We start from the raw sequence: 22,516 nt of genomic DNA, 5'->3' as shown, positions 1-22,516 counted from the left end.
GGGGAGACATATTGCAGCCCATGACAATATCTTTAAAATAATCTCTCTCTGTTTAAGCTAGTTTCATTGAGCCTCTGTTGCTTGTAACTGAATAACACTTACCCAAACAGCTATATTTTCTGGTCTTATTTTTTTTTAATTATTCATGTGTTTCTGTCAAACTTGCCCAAATTTTAAGCTGCAAGAGAGCAATAACATGCTTTAACACTTCACTGAATTCTGCCTCCACAGACCTACTACCCTACAGACTATGGGTACAGAAAACAAAAAAGGCGCAGAGAAGAATTCTGTAGCAGATGCTGTGCTGCATGGCCCAGACCCCCCTTCAGGACTGAAGCGTTCACTTTCCTAGCAACCAGGAGTGTCGGCTGCAGACAGTTCGAAGCCAAGTCCAATTCCAAGAACTGCTGCCAGAGCCACCTCACCCAAGGTAATGCCCCCTCCCCTGCAGGTAACCTGCACCCAGTCATTCAGAAGTCCAAGGGCTCAGCCTTCTAGCCTCAGTTCAGGGCATCTTTGAAGGGCCAGCCCAGCTCTAGAGCAACCTTTGGGAATGGCTGAGGCCCCTGTTGCAGATGCATTACATCAACTCTCCCTCTGCCCAATCCTGCTTCCATCCCCCCTCGAGGTGTTCATCCTAAGACCATTCCCCAACAAACTTCTTGCACACAAATCTCTGTCTTAGAGTCTGTTTCCCAGAAAATCTGACTTGCATTACAGTCTATGGCTAACACTGTAAATGAAGATGAAGACAAAAAAATTTAGAAAAAATTAGCCAGATACTGGGTTAATTTCCTCTTTTTCATTTCTAGTTTCTGAAGAATCCTGCCCATCTTCCATTTCCTTGCTAGAGCCAGGGTTCCATTCCTTTCTGTACCCTCCAACCTGCCCTGGAGGCAGAAGCCTCAGACACCCTGCTCTTCCTGGACAGCAGGGGGCACCTCGAGCCCCAGCTCCTCCCCCTGCGTCCTGTAGCTGCATTTCTCAAGTCTGGTCCCTTCAGCGCCTGGCCAGGGTGAGGGCCAAAGGGGAGGAGGGGGCGAAGCCGAGGATCCAGCTAGGAGGAAAAGCTGGTCCTGCCCCTCTCCTCCGGCTGCTCCCCGGCTGGCCTCGCCCTGGGAGCCTGAGTCCAGAAAGCAGGAGGTGCTGACTCTGAGGACAGAAACATGGGCCCTGCGGGCTGTGTCTTCCTGCTGCCCCTTCTGCTGGGTGAGCCCCTGAGGCTGGGGGTGGAGTGGAAAGGAGGAGGCAGAGGTTTCTGGGCTCAAGAAGTTACCATATAGAGTATCAGGACACTCCACCCACGGGATGTGACTTCTGAATGGTGTGGCCTGCGAAAGTCCTGAGGGGACCCTCTGTGCCAGGCCCCAAGCAGTCCAAGCCTCATGGATATAGAAGTAAACACAAAGATCCCTGCCCTTGGGGGGCTTATAGTCAATGCACATATCAAATATGTGAATTATAAGGCAGGTTAGAAAGCAATAAATACTGTGACCGGAGAGGGGCATCTAAGGTACAGGGACACTGTCACTTTAAATAGGGTGGTCAAGGAAGGTTTCACTAAGAAGAAGCTATTTGAGCAAAGACTTGAAGGAGATGAGTGATTTAGCTAAGAGGATTGAGGGAAAGAGCATTTCAGGCAGAGGGAACTGGAAGTACAAACGCCAGTCAATGATTTCAGGAATAAGCTTGTTCATTTCTTTTTCTGGCCCACAGTGATTTAAAAGCCGGGTAGGCTGAGAGCAGCAGAAAGATAACAGGTAGCAAAAAAGAAAGATATACAAATACTGCAAAATGCTAGTTCAGTTCAAGAAAACATGACAAAAGTACATAGCTTATAAACCTCAAAATCATCTGAAGGCATTAATGTATTTACAACCTCACATGCTTGATACTCCTGATGGCAGCCGTGAATCATCAAGTAAAAGTTAAATTATGTTCCATGTATGCTGCTAAAAAAGTTAGGTAAGTAAGAATGTAATTATCAAGATTACCACGAATGGGTAGATATTTATAAAAATTTGGCCTTTAATACCAATCTGAGAAATTTAAGTAGGTAGAAAGCCTCTCTATTCAGTGAATCTGGATATAAGAGGTGTTGTTATATATTAATGATATGGTGTATTTGTTTTAGGGTCTTGCCTATCCTTTTCTTTCCAAAGGAAATCTCTGCAGTCAGGTGAGTGGTCTCCCCTTGGGCCCAAGACTGCTGGGTTTGGAACTGGAATAGGATAGAGTATGGAGGCTCGGGAGGACTCAGGTCCCAGGAATGGATGGGAGTTTGGAGATGATAAGATGGGGATCAGGAGAACAGCACAACCAGATTCCCATGCTTCTCTCTTTCCTCTTTCTCTAGTGTGCGGACGACCTGTATACTCAAGCCGTACTGTGGGTGGTGAGGACTGGCCTTGGCAGGTCAGCCTGCACTTGGGCGAGTCCCACGTCTGTGGAGTTTCCCTCATCAGTGACAGGTGGATACTGACAGCAGCACACTGCCTACACAGGTGAGTTCTAGCTGGTTGGTGCCTAGCACACAGAGAGGTTCCCGATAAATATTTGAATGAACCCATGAATGAGCCAACAGACTAAGGAAAGTGCCAAGATGAACAGGCAGAAGGAAACCTAGGTCATCTTGGACTAGGGACAGGGCATAGAGGTAGAAAAAAAAATGATGAAAATAGTCACTATATTAGAAACTTTGCTTACTTTTCATCACATCACTTCCTAAACACCAGTCAGGGAATTTTGTCTTAAGCTGCTTTGGGTCACAAACACAATCTCTGAGAGAAGCAAGGTACCATGTGTTGAGTAGCTGTAGAGAGAGGCACATGTAAAACTGATGTCTCCAGCCAACAGCTAATGAAGACGTGACAGACCCTCCGGAGTCGGGCCTTGAGATGACACTGCAGCCCACCCTGAGTGCAGCCTGGTCAGAGGCACCCAGATCCTGATCCACAGAAACTGTGAAATGTTTGCTGTTCTAAGCCTCTAAGCTTTGTGGTAACTTGTTATGCCACAGGAGATGACATATATACAGAAATCAAAACAACAGGACTGGGGCTTCCCTGGTGGTGCAGTGGTTGAGAATCTGCCTGCCAATGCAGGGAACACGGGTTCGAGCCCTGGTCTGGGAGGATCCCACATGCTGCAGAGCAACTAGGCCCGTGAGCCACAATTACTGAGCCTGTGCGTCTGGAGCCTGTGCTCCGCAACAAGAGAGGCCGCGATAGTGAGAGGCCCGCGCATCGCGATGAAAAGTGGCCCCCGCTCGCCGCAACTAGAGAAAGCCCTCGCACAGAAACGAAGACCCAACACAGCCAAAAATAAATAAATAAATAAATAAATAAATAAATCTATTAAAAAAAAAAAAAACAACAGGACTTTTCAATAACAAACTGAAAGCTCAAAGAAAATAGAGTAATAACTTCAAAATGCTGAGAGAATTCCAACTTAGAATTCTGCTCATATTTACAAATGATCAATCAAGTGTGGGATAGAAATAAGACATTTTCAAATATACAAAGCAGAAAAAATATTACCCCTCATGCACATTTTCTCAGGAAGCCAAAGGAGAATGCGCTTCACCAAAATAAAGGGTGGGGCGGGGACAGGAAAACATGGGATCCAGAAAAAACAGAATACAACACAGAAGAAAACCCTCAAGAAAATCATAAAGAAAAGTACCAAGGTTGGAGTTAGAGGGCAGAGGGCTTAAAAAAAAAAAAAAGACTTCCCTGGTGGCGCAGTGGTTAAGAATCTGCCTGCCAATGCAGGGGACATGGGTTCGAGCCCTGGTCCAGGAAGATCCTACATGCCACAGAGCAACTAAGCCCATGCGCCACAACTACTGAGCCTGCACTCTAGAGCCCGCGAGCCACAACTACTAAGCCCGTGTGCCACAACTACTGAAGCCTGCATGCCTAGAGCCTGAGCTCTGCAACAAGAGAAGCCACTGCAATAAGAAGCCTGCGCACCACAACGAAGAGTAGACCCCGCTCACTGCAACTAGAGAAAGCCCGCATGCAGCAACGAAGACCCAACGCAACCAAAAAAATTAATGAATTAATTTTTTAAAAAAAGGATAGTATTGATAAAAAGCCTAACAGGTGTCAACATATTGAGAGATATACACTTCTGGTAGACAGTTTGGGGAACAAATAATGAGTCAGTGATAGGTACATAGAAAACTTAAAAAACAAAGAAGTGAGACCACATTATTAATTCCAGGAGAAGCAAAAAGTTTTGCAAGAAATCTCATTATGGTACTCAATGTGGCCTCATAGTGAATAATGTTTTCATAGTCACAAGAACATACATACTAAATACTGATCTAACAAAAAGTTATATTAGATGAGGAGGATGGTGCAAAGGAAGTGGGGAGTTGGCAGTAATTGTTGGGTCAATCCTCACCTTCTACAGGAGGAATATAATATTCTAAAACTGAAAGAAAAAAATTAATGGCAATATATAGGGTTTCTTGAAAACACTAGGGAAAATGCTAAAAGAAAGAGCTAAGAGTTGAAAGTGATTGCCTTTGGATAGCATGAATTGAGGGCAGTAGGGCAGAGAACTTCTGTTATTTATTTATTTTGTAAATCTGATCAAACTACTGAACATTTAAATTACATATATATCATATATACATATATATGAACTTTGGTGGTTATATTTTGCTTTAATTTTTTAATTTAGAAATAAAGGTCTAGTGCTCAGAACTCAAAAGTGAAAATAAAACAACAATGACTGTTAAGCATATAGGCTATGGCTGAAACCACGGAGAATAGTAGAGGCGAATAAGAGAACCAGGGAAAAAATACAGGACAAAACTCTGGCCATAATCATATAAAAGGAGACCACAGAAACAGCAGACAACAAAAGAAAGAGTGATCAGGGAGTGAGGGAAGGAGAAAAGAAGACAAACCAACCCTATGCCAAGTTGGAAGCAGCCTGGTTAATTCCAAGTCTGTTACCCTCCTTTCTTACCTAAAGACTTAGTGCTACACACAGGCAGCTTGTTCTGACCCAGCTGTAGCACAAAAGCATGCTCCACTTTTATTCTCCTCTTTCTCTTCCCCTTAGGCGCTGGATTCCTTTCTTATATACTGTGTGGCTGGGATCAATTGACATAGGCCATTCAAATACAGGCGTGAAGTATCATGTGTTCCGAATTGTCATCCATCCCAAACACCACGGTACCACAGCAGACATTGCCTTGTTGAGGCAGTTCTCTAGAGCCACCTACAGTTCTTCCATCCTGCCCATTTGCTTGTCCAGTGTCAAAAAGCAGTGGACAATTCCAGACTCTTGCTAGGTGACTGGATGGGGAAAAGCAGAAGATGAAGGTGAGAATGGGAAGAGAAAGGGGTTGTTTTATACATCACCTTCTTGTACCCATTCCAGAATATTCATATTCTAGGCATTTCATTACTACGGCAAATATTTTCAACAAAACCAGACACTATCTAAAAGTCTTCAAATAAAATGTTTGCTTATTTATATGTTTATTTACTCTTATATCCTGCCTAGAGTCTAGCTATAGCAGCAAGAAAAGATACTAACAATTTATTTATTTATTTATTAATACTAACAATCTAAACACACAATTACCTCTCTGAAACAGAGGTTAACAAGCCTGATGTAAGGTTGGAAAGAGTCTAGTACTTTAAATCTGTTTTTAAAGTGTTGTGTTGTGTCAACTCTTTCCCAGGATAGAGTAAAGAAAGGAAATGATCTGGGAGCAGAAAAATGAGAAAGGAAAAAGTTTTAGAATACTGTAGAATACTCACATCTTTACTTAATCAAAATGTATCAGCACTTCTCTTTATTTAGAACATTAGGAATGCCCCGCGTGGCACATTAGAAAAGCCCCAAACAAATAGAATTTTGAATTATCCATTGTTTTAGATTAACTGTACCAAAAAAACTCTTCCATTAGCCAACATGATTGGAAAGTGACTGTGTTCTGCTTTTGGATTCCCATTCAGAGATATCTGCATATCAGGACTGAATGTTGTCCCTGTACCTTTCCAGGCTGCTTTTCCTTTCACTCCTATTTATCTCTACAGATTCTGACTACCCTACCATCCTCCAAGAAGCAGAAATACCCATCATTGAACACCAGCACTGCGAAAAAATCTACAACCCGGTGGGTTAGCTACTGCCACAAACAGAGCCGGTCATCCAGGAAAGCATGATTTGTGCCGGTGATCTTGAGAAAAGAAAGGATACTTGCCAGATCAGGGTTTGCTCTTGAAATTTTTTTATTTTAATATGAGATTTTAATTTGGATCCAGGTTTGCCCATCTGTAAACAACAGTGAATTGGGAATCAGGAGACAAATGTTCTGGCAATAATTCTTGTGTTAACCTGGATAAGTCACTTAACCTTTATCTATTAATTTAATCTCTTCAACTACTGATCTAGAGCAATGCTAACCACTGGTGCTTGGATTTTCACAGTCTCATATGTTTTTATAAATATATTAAGAGGTTGACATAGAAGTGCCAACTTTTTAATTTTTTGAAGTAAGAAACATTTCATTGTACACTTAAAAGATGTCATTCCATTGTCTCCTGATCATAACTGTCTGATGAAAATTCAGCAATCATTTGTGTCTTCCTTCACTGGGTGTGATGTGTTTTGTTCTGGCGGCTTTCAATACATTTTCCTTCATATTTGATTGTTAGAAGTTTGAATGTCATGTCCTAGCTGTGATTGTCTTTGTCTTTATCCTATTTGGGATTCACTGACTTGTTTTTTTAATCTACTCTTTTACCTTTCATCAAAACTTGGGAAATTTTCATTCATAATTTCTTCAACTATTATTCTGCCTCATTTCTCTCTTTTCCCCTTCTGGGTGAAACAGAAAATTTGTAAGTTACAACTTTTGATATTTTCACACAAGTCCCTGATATTTTATTTTTACCTTTTTCTGTTTTTCAAATTGGATATTTTAAATTAATCTATATTCAGAATCATTGCTTCTTTCTCCTGCCATCTACATTTTACTGTTAAGTTCATCTAGTGAAACTTTTATTTCAGATATTTTACTTTTTAGGTCTAGAATGACCATTTGGGTTTTACTTCCTCCTTCCCTCCCTCCCTCCCTCTCTCTCTCTCTCTCTCACACACACATTTTTCTATATCTCTGCCAAAATTTCCTGTCTGTATATTCATTATTTACAAATCAAACAACAATGAGACACAACTTCACACCCAGGAGGATGGCTATAATCAAGAATAGATAATAACAAGAGTTGGCAAGGAATGTGGAGAAATCGGAATCTTCACATACCTAGTGAGAATGTAAGATAGTGCGGCCACTCTGGAAAACCTCAAAAGGTTAAGTATGGACTTACCATATGATCCAGGAATTCCACTCCTAAGTATACACCCCAAGAGAAATGAAATATACATCCATATAAAAATCTGTACATGAATATTCATTGCAGCATTATTTATAATAGCCAAAAAGTGAAAACAACCCAACTGACCATCAACTGATGATAACAAAATGTGGTATGTCAATATAATGGAATATTATTCAGCCATAAAAAGGAATGGAGTACTTACACATGCTATTGACATAACATGGATGAACCTTGAAAACAGTACACTAAGTGGAAGAGGCCAGACATAAAAGGTCATATATAGTTTCATTTATACAAAATATCCATAATATGCAAATTCACAGAGGCAGAAAGTAGGTAACTGGTTGGCCTAGGGCTGGAAGGAAAGGGAGGAAATGAGGGTGACTGCTAAAGGGTATGGAGTTTTTTTGGGGGGTGACAAAAATGGGTTGTGGTAATGGTTGAGCAACACCGTGAATATACTAAAACTGAACTTTAAATGGGTGAATTGTACAGTATGTGAATTATATCTCAATAAAGCTGTTACAAAAAAATAGCAAGATTGAGAGATACATCACCAACTACTATCATCACCATTTTATATAAGAAAGCATTATCTTAACACTAAAAAAGGCAATAAGAACCTAAAATTAGAAAAATAAGGACAGTTCATTCAACTGAATGAATTTAGTGAAAAACTCATCATATTTATTTCTTTTCAATCACAGATGAGTATTTTGAAACTACTGATATATTTAGCTAAGGTCTCTGCCAATTTCAGATTCTATGATTCTAAATTTCCATGTCAGTGGGAAGTCCAGCTCCCTCCGGATTTTTACAGCTCCATGGGCTCCACTGCCCCATTCTAAGGGACCTCCACCCCTGTGACCACTCTCCTCTTCATGGTCCTTCTTCACTATGCTCATGACCTTTATCTCTTCCTTAGGGTGATTCTGGAGGGCCTCTGTCATGTCATATTGATGGTATATGGATCCAGATAGGATTGTCAAGCTGGGGAACAGGATGTGGTCTTTCTTTTCCTGGAGTCTACACCAATGTGACCTACTACCAAAAATGGATTATGTCCATTATCTCAAGAGCTGAGGACTTGGATGCCAACAATCCGGACTTATCTGACTTCTTGCTCCCTACTGTACTGCTCTCCTGGCTCTCCTGAGACCCTCCTGCGCCTTTGGGCCTCACATTTTACCGGGAGAGTAGGCAGTGTAGCTGAAGCTGCTGGCCAAGTACAGGGCTAGGAAGGAATGCGTGGAGAAGAAGCCGCAGGGGCAGAGAACTCACGAGGAGAGTCGCTGGGAACTCTGGATGACTTCATTAAAATAAGGAGAAATGATTTTGTTTTTGAGGTTCTTGATTCTGGAAGTAGGTTTCACTGGCTGGAATGTGAACAACTGAGAAATAAGAATGCCACTTCTGTGCATGGCATTCTTTTCCCTGACTATGCATCTTGCAAGGCAGGAAGGATGCCTTCCATGAATAAGTATTTACAGACACAAATGAAATGGCGACAGAAGCAGGCAACAAAAAAAGTATCTGGGAAGGCAAATGGGAAGGTCCTCAAGAAAGTACATTAAGGGTTTGCTTCGTGCCCATAGGTTGCATTATGAGCATCTTACCTGGTCTATCTTTCTCTACTTTCTCTACTCTTTGTGCTTCCCCTCTGTAACAAGGCGTCAAATAAGAAATCCACGTATGTAGTTCAGCTGTGAATATTTCTGAAATGTTTACTTTTTGAAATACCTACCACCAAAATTGGATTAATGCAATAATCTCAAGAGCTGAGGTTTTGGGTTTCAATAATCTGGACCTATCCAGGTTAATTTTACTTCTTAATAAGTACTTTAAATGTTTATAAGGAAAAGATTATTTCCCTTGCTTAACTAGCATGTTTCTTTTTGTTGAACAATCATGTGACCTATACTATTTCCTTTTCTGCCTAGGTTTCCAGGAGCTCAGAGCTAAGTTTTATACATGATTTCAGTCATTATCTTTATCCTATACTATCTGGTATAATTCTACTCATATGCCTTTTTATTTCAATCATCCTTCATTTCTCATTTGAATGAATTTAAGTTTTGTTGCATCTGTGTCTTTTGGGGTAAGTCAACTTTCAAAAACGATGTTTTTGGATAAATAAATACATTTAACAGGAAGTGAGGGTAGGTTTGGAAAGTTAAAGTCCTTGCTAACCCTGAACCTCACCTCTCCTCTAGGCTGCCACTACAGCCTCCCAACTGCTGTTCCCACGTCCTTACCATCACTCACACCTATGCTCAAGTGCATTTGTTCTCCACAGAATTCAGACTAGTGTTTTAAAAACAAAGATTTTTTAAATGCTTTTCTCCTGTTTACCACACTTCAAAGGCATCCCATTGCTCAAAGAATAAGAACCAAAGTCCTTAGCAGGACCTACAAAGCCCTGCTGGATCTGATCCCAGGCTGCCTCGTCAGCCTCATCTGGCCTCACCCCACCTGCTCTCCACAGTCTCACTTCCTCAAATGCTCCAGAAGCCCCTTCTCAGCACCAGACTTCTGTATCTGCTATTTCCTCTCCCCCCGCTGTCTTTGCATGGTTAAGTCTTACTGATCTCAGTTCACTCTTCACTTCCTCAAGGAAGCTGTTCCCAGCTCTCCTGACAAGAACAAATCCCCCCAATATACAGTCTCACACTACGGTGTCCTCCTTGATAGGACTCAACACAGGTGTAATTTAACATTTATTTGTGTAACTGTCTAATTAATGTATGTCTGTCTTACCAAAATGCAATGAGGTCCATGAGAGGAAGAATTTTTGCTTTTGCCAACCACTATATTCCAGTCTCAATAAGTATTTGTTGAATGAGTGAATGAATGAATGAGAAATAAACACACAATCTCTTTGTCTCCCCAACTAAGGACCTTTTGTTTACTGAGGTAGCCCAGAACCTGGCACAATGTCTTGCACAAAGTAGGTTTTCAAATACAGGTTAAATAAAAGGATGAAGGAAAGAATGTTTTGGCCCCATTCTCTTTCATACCTCTCTCCACCTATAAGGCACAAAGGAACAAACAGTACACAAAGCAGGTAAACTGAAATCTTTCTCAGAGACAATAATTCAAGCTAAGCAAGCTCTGGAATGATACAGAGGGCAAAGCAAAATGGCAGCTGAGAGAAAAGAAAAAGAGAAAGGAGGGGCAAGAAAGGAAAATGGAGGAGAAAGGACAGACTAAAATCAAGAACTGGAGAAGAACAAATAGGAAGAGAAAACACACAAATGTATGAGCCAGAATGACACGGCAAGGGGCCATAAAGAAGGTCAAGAAAGCCAAAACACTGCTTCCTATCATTCCTCCAGACCCTTAGGAAGCAAATGTTCCACAGCATGGGAATCTGACAATATTCTTCTCCTGAACCAAGAGTTGAAACGTAAACCTTTTGGAGAGACCAGGTCATTCAAGTGGGAAGAAAGGGATAACTATAGAAGAAGACCACATGACCTCACCACTGACCACATGACCTGACCACTACTGGCTGGACTTACTAGGGATGAGCACTTGACTTAAGAGCTGCCTAGCGGGTAGGGGGGCAGGTTGGCCTAACATCTTACCCAACATATGCACTAAATACTGGACAACCCAACAGACCCCTTCTCATGGGAAGTCTGAAAATGGGCCCTATAGTATGTCAGTGTGCAATCAACAATATTAAGTGCCCACCATGTTCCAGGCATGTTCTAGGTACTGAGGATACCGCAACATATACAATGCACCAAGCCTGCCTTCAAGGAGTGTACATTCCAGTGGGGGAGAGAGACAATAACCAAATGCAAAATACAGTCCTCCCTCAGTAGGCACTGGGGTTTGTTCCAGTACCTCCAGGGATACCAAAATCTGCAGATGCTCAAGTTCCTTATATAAAATGGCATAGTAAGCTGACCCTCCAAATCTGTGGGTTCCACGGTCGTGGATTCAACCAATCCCACAGATGCAAAACTCTGGTTATGGAGTGCCAACTGTAAATGTTTATTATAATGTCAAGTACAAGAAAGTCTGATAAAGGAAGATAACACAGAAGCAGCAGATAAGGTATCAGGGTGGGGGACTCCACTTTAGGTCGGGTGGTCAAGGAAGTTTCTCTAAGGAGGTGACATTTACAGAGGCCCGCATGAAGGAGGGAAGCAAAACAAATACCTGAGAAAGAACCTTCCAGGTAGACAGAACAGCAAGTACAAAGGTCCTGAGGTGGGAGGATGAGTTAGCACACGGCTGTGTGCGTGTGAGTTAGAACAGAGGTCACTGCTGAGCGGGGGCGGGGGGACTGGGCTGGGAATTGGGAACAGAGGGGGAGCAGCGCCCTAGGAGCCGCAGTAAGGGCTCTGAATCGCATTCTCAGCGGGATCGGAAGGTATTGAGGGCTGAGAGCAGGGGAATGATCAAAGAATAGAAGAACAGAAGATCCCACACCACTGCTCATGGGAGTCTGCAGAGGCTGTGAGGGAGCTAGGATGGTAGACAGGGGGGCTGGATGGTAGCAGAATTAGACAAGAAGCAGAGAGAAAGACAATCAACCCCAGTGAGCTAACAAGCAAAACACTAGAGGACTATGGCACCTGAACATCAGTGAGGAAGGTTCGATTCCACGAGGCTGTGGGCTGTTTCTTGTTTTCCCTGTCCCCTACCAGCACCACCCTTATAATAAGGCCCTGTGAACCAAGGTGAAGAAAGGCACAAGCCCAAGTTTTTACCATCTACTTTATAATTCATCACTAAGACACCTACCTTACTTCCTATTTGTTTTTTCCCTTCTTACCCAGAGCAATATTCTTCTCATTCCTTCCTCCCATTTCCACCTCAAGGCCTTATTTAATCTGTCCTCTATACCTGGAATGCCCTTCTCTTGTATACCTCAACCCAATCAATCTGTGGATTAGAAAAGGAGGCAGTGAATATCTGAAAAACACACTGAAAGGACCCTAGGAAATGGTTTTAAAAACTAACAGGGAATGGGTGAAGTATACGGTATGTGAATTATATCTCAATAAAGTATTTTTTTTTAAAATGAGCAGGGAAGTTTTTTTCCTGCTTATACAAAAAACAACTAGTCTATGGTGTATTTAGGGCTTTCTAAAGATCTTCTAAATAATTCTTGTGATTGTATTTCAAGAAAAGGCTCAAACTAACTACATACATTTTCTGTTTCCATTGCTAAAACACAAAATATAAAGCTTAACCCAATATATGAGTACAGCAACTGGTAACACATGACTGGAGGACCAAAAAATCAATAAACATTTGTATTCACAAAACTAAAATGTCACACTTACTGGTAACGAATTTAGTCCATACCACCACTGACCAAATGAGGAGAAAATTAATAGGAACAACTTTACATCTTATTTTGGAGGTGGGCTCAATAGCCTTTCTGCCTTAAAAATCTATTTTAATTTGCAGAATACTTTATTCCTTGGAATATCTGCTTTAATATGCTCCAATTTTCATTTTCTTGTCCTGAGGAATTTTAATTAAGGTTGGATTTGCTAAGGTCACATTTAACAAATAAAGCTATACACTAAGGCTGCTGAAATCCAACCAGAACTTTTTTTTCCCCCAAAAGTGAGGAAATATAGTTATTTCCAGATCTCCTATTCATATAACAAATAGACTATTTCAAGTAATCACCCATTTTTTTCTTTATTTCATTAAATTGTAAAGTCACCCCCAACATGTGGCAATATTACAGAAAAAGGATTCAGAATAATAAAATGTGGAAGATTTATTTTTATATTATTTCAACAATGGGTATTTTACCTTTTCAGATGCTTGGTTTCATTCTGAAGCTATAATATTCTCTACACCAAATTTGACTACGTACAGTTTACATACTAGAAATCAGTTGCCTGAGAATTCTGTTAAACATGATCCTTCTTCAGGAAGGAAGGGAAGGGAAGGAGTCATTCAAAATAACCAGAGATTAATTTTATTCCTTACAATCAATAATTGAGAGGAAATGTTCACTGTCATAATAAAAAAAGACTGAAATCTTTAATGGAAAATTCTAATTGCTTTCCAGGATGATTATCCTCAACCAACCCAAATTCTCTCCACAGTGTCTTCTACCATGTAAGTCTTCACTTCCCATCTCCATGTGGTTGGAATAAAGTGACTGAGGTCTAGTCCGGTGGCTCTTTGTGCCACTCTTATGACACCTAGCCCACACTGCCCTGTACCATAATTAACTTTGATAATTAACACCCAGGAGTAAAAAGAATAGGATGGGATGAGGCCTTAAGGCTCCAAAATGCTAAAGGCATCCTGATTTTAGTGGAAATTAGTGAGAAGAGGACAGATTCTAGACACAGTTGGGTAGGACTGTGATAACATTTTGATTGGATTCAGATGTGATTCAACGGATTGGATGGGGGTGATGGGAGTGAGGGTGGTAATTGGAATAGGAGGATGGGAAAGATCAAGATTTGAAAAGAGAAATCAAGAATGACTGCTAGGTTAGTGGCCTGAGAATGGCCATACTATTAAATGAAATGAGGAAGGCTGGAGGGGGAACAGTTTGCTGGGCTATCAAATGCACTGATAGGCTGAATAATGGCCCCCAAGAATGTCCCTGTCTAATCCCCAAACCTGTGAATATGTTACATTACCTGGTAAAAGCAACTCTGCACATATGATTAAGTATTCTGAGATTTGGAGATTATCCTGGATTATCCGGGTGGGCCCAATATAATCACAAATCTTTTTAAAGAGGAATGCAGGAGAGTCAGAGTCAGAGATGTTTATGAGACTATGCAGAAGGACGGAAGCAGAAGGAAGAGAGGAACAAAGATGCTATGCTGCTGGCTTTGAGGATGGAGCAAGGGGCCACAAGCCAAGGAGTGCAGCTGGCCTACAGAAATTTTAAAAAGGCAAACATGATTCTCCCTTAGGCCTGGAGATAAAATGCAGCCCTACCAACACCTTGATTTTAGCCCAGTGAAACTGATTCCAGACTGCTGACCTCCAGAACTGTAGGACAATTTGTAGCAATTTGTTACAGCAGCAATGGGAAACATACATACATGTTAGATTTGAGATGTCTATTAGATATACAAGCAGAGATGTTGAGGAGGCAGTCTGGAGCTCAGAGAGGGCAGGACTAGAGAAAAAACACCAGAAGAATCTGTTTGAATTATGGACCCTCTTTCCCACATTACTCTAACCCTGCATCCCAAAAAAGCACTCATGCACAAACACAACATTTTTTCATGAAATTTCAAGATGGTCAAGAATCTCTATATTCGTGGAACCTCTAGAATAGTGTAAGTAATCACAAAGCAGCCTGTTCTAACTCTGATGATTGTTCCCTCCCTAAGGAGGAGGAAACCAACTAACTCTTCATTAAAAAAAAAAAAATCTTTTAAAAAATATTCTTTTTCCTAATTCTGCTTACTAAAAAAAAACCCCACAATGTTACAGAAATATCTAACATAGGAAGTTCAAATCCCCATGTACCCGCTGTGTTCATCACTATCACCCTTTACATGTTCTCCTCTTGCTTAAAGATGTGGCCAACATACCTCTGACTCCTTTTTAAATGTTTATACAGATATACAGGTTTTTTTAACCTTGTTTTTTTCGTTGATTAAGCTTGCTTTTTAAAATTAGCTTATGCTAACAGAAAGCTGGTTACAACAATTCCAAAGCTTCAGAGTTGAGACTTTTGATTCCTTCTATTAAAAATTCCACATAACTAGGCTAGATAAAAAGAAGGATAGCAGTTGGTTGATCAAAGAAATTTTGTGTCAATGAATTTTAAATAATGAAAATATTTTTGCCTGAAAAATTAAAATCACTAGAGCATCTTCAAAGGCAAGTATTTGGATTTCTCCTATCCCCCTATGAGTCCAATGAAGCTATTTTTATTTCTGAAACAGAGAGCTAACATGAAAGACCTAGAGGAGATAGTATTTTTTAAAAATGCATTTGCTTCACATTCTTTTTGTCCGAAGTTGCTGAGTTGGTATCATAAGGAAAAATATGTTAGCTCACTTAAAGAGGGCCAATAAATGACTAGTTCCAAAATGGGCATATTTTAAACTCTAAAAACAGGTCACAAAGAAAGTAAAACAAAACAGTGTCAACCCGCCTTTCTTTGGAGCCGATCTGGCTTATCCAAGCCCTTCCAAGAAGGAGCAATCCACTGAGCATCAGGACAGGAGAATCCTCAATACTGCACACAGTCAGCTTTGCACAATGCTTTTTATCAAGTGTTTGAATCTCTATAAGTGAAAAACATCTACCAAATACTACGTGAGTTCATAAAATATGCTCTAGAAAAATCTTTCTAGAAGAAAGATTATATTTTTCCAGCCATGAATGTAAGCTAAGTATAAGAGGACAGACCTGGGAATTCCCAGAAAAAAAATAAAGGAAAAAAAGGTTCAAGGCCATGCTAAGAAATTTGAGCTTATTTAAGGGTAAGAGTAAATAAGGCGTTGAAAGGTTTTAATGCAGAATAACATGATCAGTTTGCATTTTAGAAAAATCACTTCAGTGGCTGTGTAGAGAATGGATTACAGACAAGCAAGTCAGGAGGTAGAAAGGCTAGTTAGTTACAAGGCTGTTGTGAATGGTGAGAGATGCCTGGACAAGGATGGTAGCAATGAGGATGGAGGGAAGAGGACTTAGTCAAGGGCTACCTAGGGGATGTATTCAACAGACTCTGGTAACTGACTGGTTAGATATAAGTAATCATGGGGAGGGAGGAAGTTAAGAACTTCACCCAGGTTTCTGGCTGGGGCAACTTGAGTTGTGTCATTATATGGAACCTTGGAGAAGATAGCTTAGGGGTGAGAATTATAAGTTAAAGACATCAGGAGTCTATAAAAGAGAAATCCAAACAGATATTACATTCTTACAATGAGCATTTATTAAATAAGCACATTGAGAGATTTAGAATATATTCCAAAAGCTCAACGGGCCAATTTCTAGTTACTTGTTAACTGCAGAGAGTTCATGAAAAATATAACACACAAAGAATTCTGAAACCAAGTTTTGGCCATTAGTTTCAGTCTGCTCACACCAGGGAACCCTTAAGGAGGCTGAGGTAGATGACGTTGCTCCCAGTGTTCCACAGCTCTCCCTGCAGAAGGATGAGCCACCCACTTGAGGGACCAGGTGACTTGCAGGGCGTCCTACAGAAGGATTATCCTTCCCTGTACCACTAACACCCAGTTGGCTAAAGAAATGTGAGTAGAAGTAATATATGGCACTTCTGAGCAGAAGCTTTAAAAGCTGGCACATCGTTTGTCCATTGCTCCTTTCCCCAGTTAGGAACTGCTCCTCCAGCCAGCATCCCAGAATGAAGAAGACAAGTGAGGCTGAGCTGCAGCTCCCCAGCTGAATATACCTGTCATAAGATACTGAGCTTTAGAGGTTGTCTGTAACCACAGCATTAACAAAATATGCCAGACGTATGATGGATATAGGTGTTTAACAAATAACAATGTACGATTTGTATTTCCCCTCCTCCAGTTGAATTTTTCTGGTGATCTGCTAAGAAGCAATCTGATGGGAAAAAAGAAATAGTTGGCCCAAGTATCCCAAAACTGAAACAGAGAAATTTTTAACCTGAAAGAAAAGCTGATAGTCTGGAGTCAGCAAACTTCTCCTGTTAAGGGATAAACAGTAAATATTTTAGGCTCACAAGCCACACAGACTCTGTTGCTACTACTCAACTCTGCAGATACGGCACAAAAGCAGCCATAGACAATATATAAAAGAATGAGCGTGGCTGTGTTCCAATAAAACTTTATTTACAGAAACAGGCAGTGAGCCAGATTTGGTCCACAGGGCTATGGTTTCCAGATCCCTGGTCTAAATCCTTCATATTGTCAATGAGGAATCTAAGACCTAGAGAGATTAAATCAAGGACATACAGCTGGCTGGTGGCAATTTGAGCATTACAATGCAGGTCTCCTCAATCTATTGCTTTAGAACAGGTTCTGTTGCGTCACAACTTGGAGATGAAATACACAGCAAAAAGTAAGGCGGAGAACGCTAAGGGTAGGTTTTGATTATGTTAAACAGCTTTCAACAGTGTGGTTATAAATGAGGATTTGCTTTTCAAGTGATTATGGCTTTCATAAAAACAAGTGAATGTCATAAGATGGAATAGGTGAACGAATGATAAATTAGCCAGTGTTTGAAAAATGATCTTCAGAGGAAACGCAATTATATACTTCCTTCCTACTATCATTTTCTCCAATACTTATCAATCATTTCTTTTATCAACAGGACAGCATTTGCTACGATCATTGCAGTAACTCATCTTAAGGCAAAACAGGTTTAAAAACATACCACAAAATGAGCAACAAATACACTAGACCATGCAGGCAATTATTTCACATGGTATTTTTAATTTATTTTCCTTTCTTTTAATTTCCAAAGTAATACTCATTGGAGGAAACTCAATACAGAAGTATATAAAGTTACACACTCCACACCCTTCTCAATTCCACTCCCCAGTGTTAACACATGACTGATTTATATCAGGAGAGTGCAATAAAGCTACCTTCTCTGAGTTATTCTTTTAAAAACAAAGAGGAATATAGGTTTCCTGAACAGATATCCCTTGAAAATCATGTTTTAAAAAGCAACAGACAGGTTAGGTGTGGTCTGTGGCCTGGAATTGAGAATAGCAAGCTGCCTATGCAGGGTTTAAATGGAGGGTCTTGACCCCAGCCGTGTAACCAGATGAGTGAGGCTCCTCAAATACCTTGATGATGCTACTGCAGGATGTGCAAACACTTCAAAAATGAGTAAGACTATCCATACTTTCTCTTTTGGTATTTTATTGGGAAAACTTGGGCCAATTTGCTCATAAAAAGACCAACAATCTTAATCAGTTTTTCTTTTAATCCATACTTGAGGGACATTAGTGACAATGGCAGAGTAAAGAATTCCAAAAGTCTGTCCTCCGTAAAAGCAATTAAAAACTGGCAGAAACTGGCAGAATCAACCCTTTTTGAACACTGAAAACTAACCAAAAGCTTGCAGCAACCACTTGATGCACTTAAGTACAGTGAAACACTTAATCAAGGAAAACTAGCTGGGTTTTGGTTGCAGTAGCAAGTTTTGTGGCATTTTAACTTACCCTGGTCCCATCCCCCATTCTCCAGCTCAGTGGAAGCCTTGAAAATAATAGCCTGCCCTCTTGGTACTGGTACCAGTACCAGTACCAGAGGGAGCAGAAAAGACCTCATTCACAAAGAATTATAATAATTTGTTTTGACTTGTCTGGTCGCACCCTGGAAGACCAGCACAAAAGACTTGCCTTTATCTTGCCTAACTCAAAACTCTCCAAGTGCTAAAAAGTGGCTAGCTCGAGAAAGCTGATTGAAATCATTTACAGGCAAATAAATATATTTGTTGCTGCTGCATGAGGCAATGGATAATAGTTGGGGCAAACAACAGACTAACCAAAGAAGTTGGGGGGAAAGGCTGAAGGATGAGATGCTTTGGGAAATAAGGGCTTTGAAAAGCTCCCACATATTCCTAGGAATCTAGAAGTCCATGTGCATTCCCAGGGTGAGTGCATGCTCAGAAAGAATCTGAGAGGGCGCTAACCTCTCGGCTCTGGCTGAACTACAGGCTCTGCACAAGCAGAAAGTGAAGGCTAAGGTTAGTTGTACACTGCTTGGCTGAGTGTTGAAGGTGTGCTGTGATACACTGAGCCCCCCTGCAAAGACTGGGAGATTTATTTTTTGGTTCTAGGCATTTAAGGAAAACTCTGTCCAATCACTAGCTGACCACTAAGCTAATGAAACTGAGACTTCAGTGCCACACATCACACAAAAATTACACACTCTACAAAATTAGTTCAGAAAAAGCACTAGACAAGCAACAACAATCATAATAGGCAGCAATAACAAACCTTGGGGAGGGAGAAGAATCTGATTTCAGAGTTGCTACACTGTAATATTCAAAATATCCAGTTTTCAACAAAAAATTATGAGGCACACAAAGAAACAAGAAAGTAATGGCCCATGCACAGAAAAAGAAAAAAAAAAATGCAATCAATATAAACAGTTCCTGTGGAAGCCCAGACATTGGACTTACTAGACAAAGACTTTAAGTCAGCTATTTCCAGTATATTCAAAGAGCTAAAGACACTGTTAACAGAATGAAAAAATAAACTGCAGACTAGGAGAAATATTTTCATATTTCATATCCAACAAAAAATTTGAATGCAAAATGCATAAAGAACTCTTTAAAATTCCATAATATGAAAACAAACAACCCAATTTTAAAATGTGCAAAGATTTTAACATTCTTCACCAAAGATGACATAATGGATGGCAATTAACCACATGAAAAGATGCTCAACATCATTATCCATTAAGGAAACACACATTAAAGCCACAACAAAGTATCACTACACATCTATCAGAAAGGCCAAAACAAAAACAAAAGCAAACGAGAAAAACCTGATAATACCAAGTGCTGATGAGGGTGTGGAGCAACTGGAACTCTCATTCATAGCTCATAATAATGCAAAATGGTATAGCGCCACTCTGGAAAACAGTTTGGCAGTTTCTTGTAAAGTTAAGCATACACTTACATATTATCCATTAAACCAACATCTAGGTACTTAAACCAAAGAAATAAAAACTTGTGTTTATGCAAAAACCTGTATGTTTACAGCAGCTTATTCATAAATACCAAAAACTGAAAATCACCTAAATATCCTTTATCAGGTGGTGCATTAATACAATGGAATACTACTCAGCAGCAAAAGGGAACAAACTATTGACACAGTTAACAACATGAATGAATCTCCACAACAATGTGCTGGGTGAAATGATTACATTTATATCATATTCTGGAAAAGGCAAAACTACAGAGACATAGAACAGATCAGGGGTTAAACAGTGTAGAGAAGATATGACTGCAAGGGACAGCACAGGAATTTCGAGGTGATGAAACTCTTCTGTATTCTGACTATGGGGGTGGTTACAAGAATCTGTACGTGTATCACAGCTCACAGAACTACGTACCCAAAAGAAGTCACCTTTACTGCATGTAAATTTTAAAATTAAAGGAGAAAAAAGACTGCAGGGCTTCAAATCCCAGCTCTATTTCTCTTTGCCTCATTGTTCTTATTAAAAACAACCTTACTTTCTGTGTTGTTAAAGGATTACATGAGTTCCTGGCATATGCTAAGCACTAAATTGGTGAGTGATCAATAAAATGTTTTGTTCAGACATGCTAAAAAGTTGGTACTTTTAAAAAACCCACTGCAAGAGGAAGAAATCTAGTTTTTAATTAAAAGAGCAAAGAATTGAAGAATATTGGGATTAAAAGCCCTAATTCTTCATCACCTTCATTAAACATTCATTGGAAACCTATGAGGTGATCACTATCAAATTACATTCTTCAAGGTTTACAGAATCCTTGAGCTCAAGGAGCTACTGAAAGGCTTGTTCCCAGAGCTACGTGGGTATTGGCCGTGATATTTCACACGAAGAGCAAACGCGCTCCAAACAAGGCTTAGTACTCAATGGTGGGTATCATTGCCTTTCTCCTGGGAAGGTGCCAACTGCAAGCTCCTTTTCCCGAGTCGGGGCAGGTCAGCATCCTTGGACTTGGCGCTCGCTGCGCTGCCCTACACCCCATCCATCATCAGCCGGGTCCATCCTTCCTCGAAAACATCCTTAACGTCCACCCTCCGCCCATTCCGCACAGATAGGGGGTTTGGAGCTTTTTAAGAGGCAGCAGCTGCTGTAAGTAACGGCGACTCCCATCTTCCCAGTGTCTCCCTCTTTACCTGAAAAGTAGCCTCCTTTCCTTGGCCAAACGTCCAAATCCACACTTGACCTTTCAGAGCCGATGTGACTGGGACCCAACATGGCGGCGCCCTTGGACGGGGAGGGGCCGCTCGCCTCCCAGAGGAGAAACAGCCGCGGCCAAGGTTACCCTAGAGGGAGGCTGTTAGGAAGGACTCCGAGCGCTGGACTTGACATCCATCTGCTGCCCCTCAGCCCAAAGCCTGACGCCAGCCGTACTGATGGCGCCAAGTGGCAAACATCTAATGTTCATCATTGCTAAAAAGGCAACAAGAAAAGATCTGGCGCGTCAGAGCATATTGTTTCGGTGAGCCACGGGCAGAGTAGAAATTCACTCTCCTTAGTTGCCTGTGGTTTCAGGTTAGAATAAAATGTAATCAAACGAACGATAAAGACAACATTACATCATTAAAAAAATTCTATTCTATTTGACAGACATGTATTGAATGTATGTGCCAGGCACCATTCTGTGTTATGGGGCTATAACAATGAACAACATAAATCTTCCCTTGTGGAACTCATTACTGAAAGAGTGTCCGCATGGAATCTGCCAATTTTACCTTCTCTCCATTCTAAGAAACCTCAGAACACCCCCCAGGCCCAGAGTCTCATCTGACAGAATCAGCTGCAGGCGATTCTCAAATTCTCATGTGCAGGTGGCCAGATGGGTACCACAAGACCCTACCATCCCCTCCAGGAGAAGGGACCAGGCATGGGCCTGAAAAGTTGGCTACTATATACTTTGTCATTAGCCTCTGAGGTCAACCAGCATGAGACCCCTGGCCCAAAGGGGCACTCTGTGCAGGACCCTGACTGGCCAGCCTACTTAGAGTCTCTTTCTTAGGGAGGCTGACTGTAAGAAAAACAAGAGTCAATTATTCAGTAAGTTCAGAAGCCATGGAAGGAGACAGAAGTGAACTGAGTCACCAAAATGGTGGTGTTAGTAACATAAAGAATAACAGTCTTCCCAACTTACAAAGGAATGTTCTCTGGGGTAACTATTTGCTGTCAGTTTCCTAGAGCTACTCTTATTTCCAAATGACTTCCAAGGCTACTTCCTGTCTTCCAACTTACTGGAGTATCCTTATAAGCCGCCTCCCGACAGCTGAGGTTAGCAGAACAGACCTCTATTTCTTGCAATCTGAAAGAACGTTAACTATCACATACGTTGCTTTCCAGTTACTTCAATAAGTCCTTACATCATTCTTTATGTGGAGTCTTCTTAGGCTATGGATAACAGAGGGACTGAATAAAATCCATGTATAAAATGCATGGCAGATTCCATTTATTTATTCTGTTTGACCAAAAGGCATCACAACATAAATTACT

General features: G+C 40.8%; 2 protein-coding genes across 6 annotated transcripts in view; one reads left to right on the top strand and one right to left on the bottom strand.

Moving 5' to 3' along the window:
• SH3D19 (SH3 domain containing 19) overlaps positions 1 to 22,516 on the bottom strand; it is a 180,223-nt gene that overhangs the window by 148,167 nt on the left and 9,540 nt on the right. The gene's annotated exons all lie outside the window — the stretch shown is intronic.
• On the top strand, positions 1,167 to 8,679 carry PRSS48 (serine protease 48). Its single transcript, XM_061191792.1, is given in 9 exon segments — positions 1,167 to 1,209; positions 2,135 to 2,179; positions 2,357 to 2,504; positions 5,080 to 5,342; positions 6,066 to 6,241; positions 8,296 to 8,509; positions 8,512 to 8,558; positions 8,561 to 8,609; positions 8,612 to 8,679. Coding segments are annotated over 9 exon segments (1,053 nt in total).

The sequence above is a fragment of the Eubalaena glacialis genome, chromosome 5, assembly GCF_028564815.1.
Source record: "Eubalaena glacialis isolate mEubGla1 chromosome 5, mEubGla1.1.hap2.+ XY, whole genome shotgun sequence".
NCBI lineage: Eukaryota > Metazoa > Chordata > Mammalia > Artiodactyla > Balaenidae > Eubalaena > Eubalaena glacialis.
Note: the sequence above shows the minus strand (reverse complement) of the source record. Positions and strands in the feature narration are given on the sequence as shown.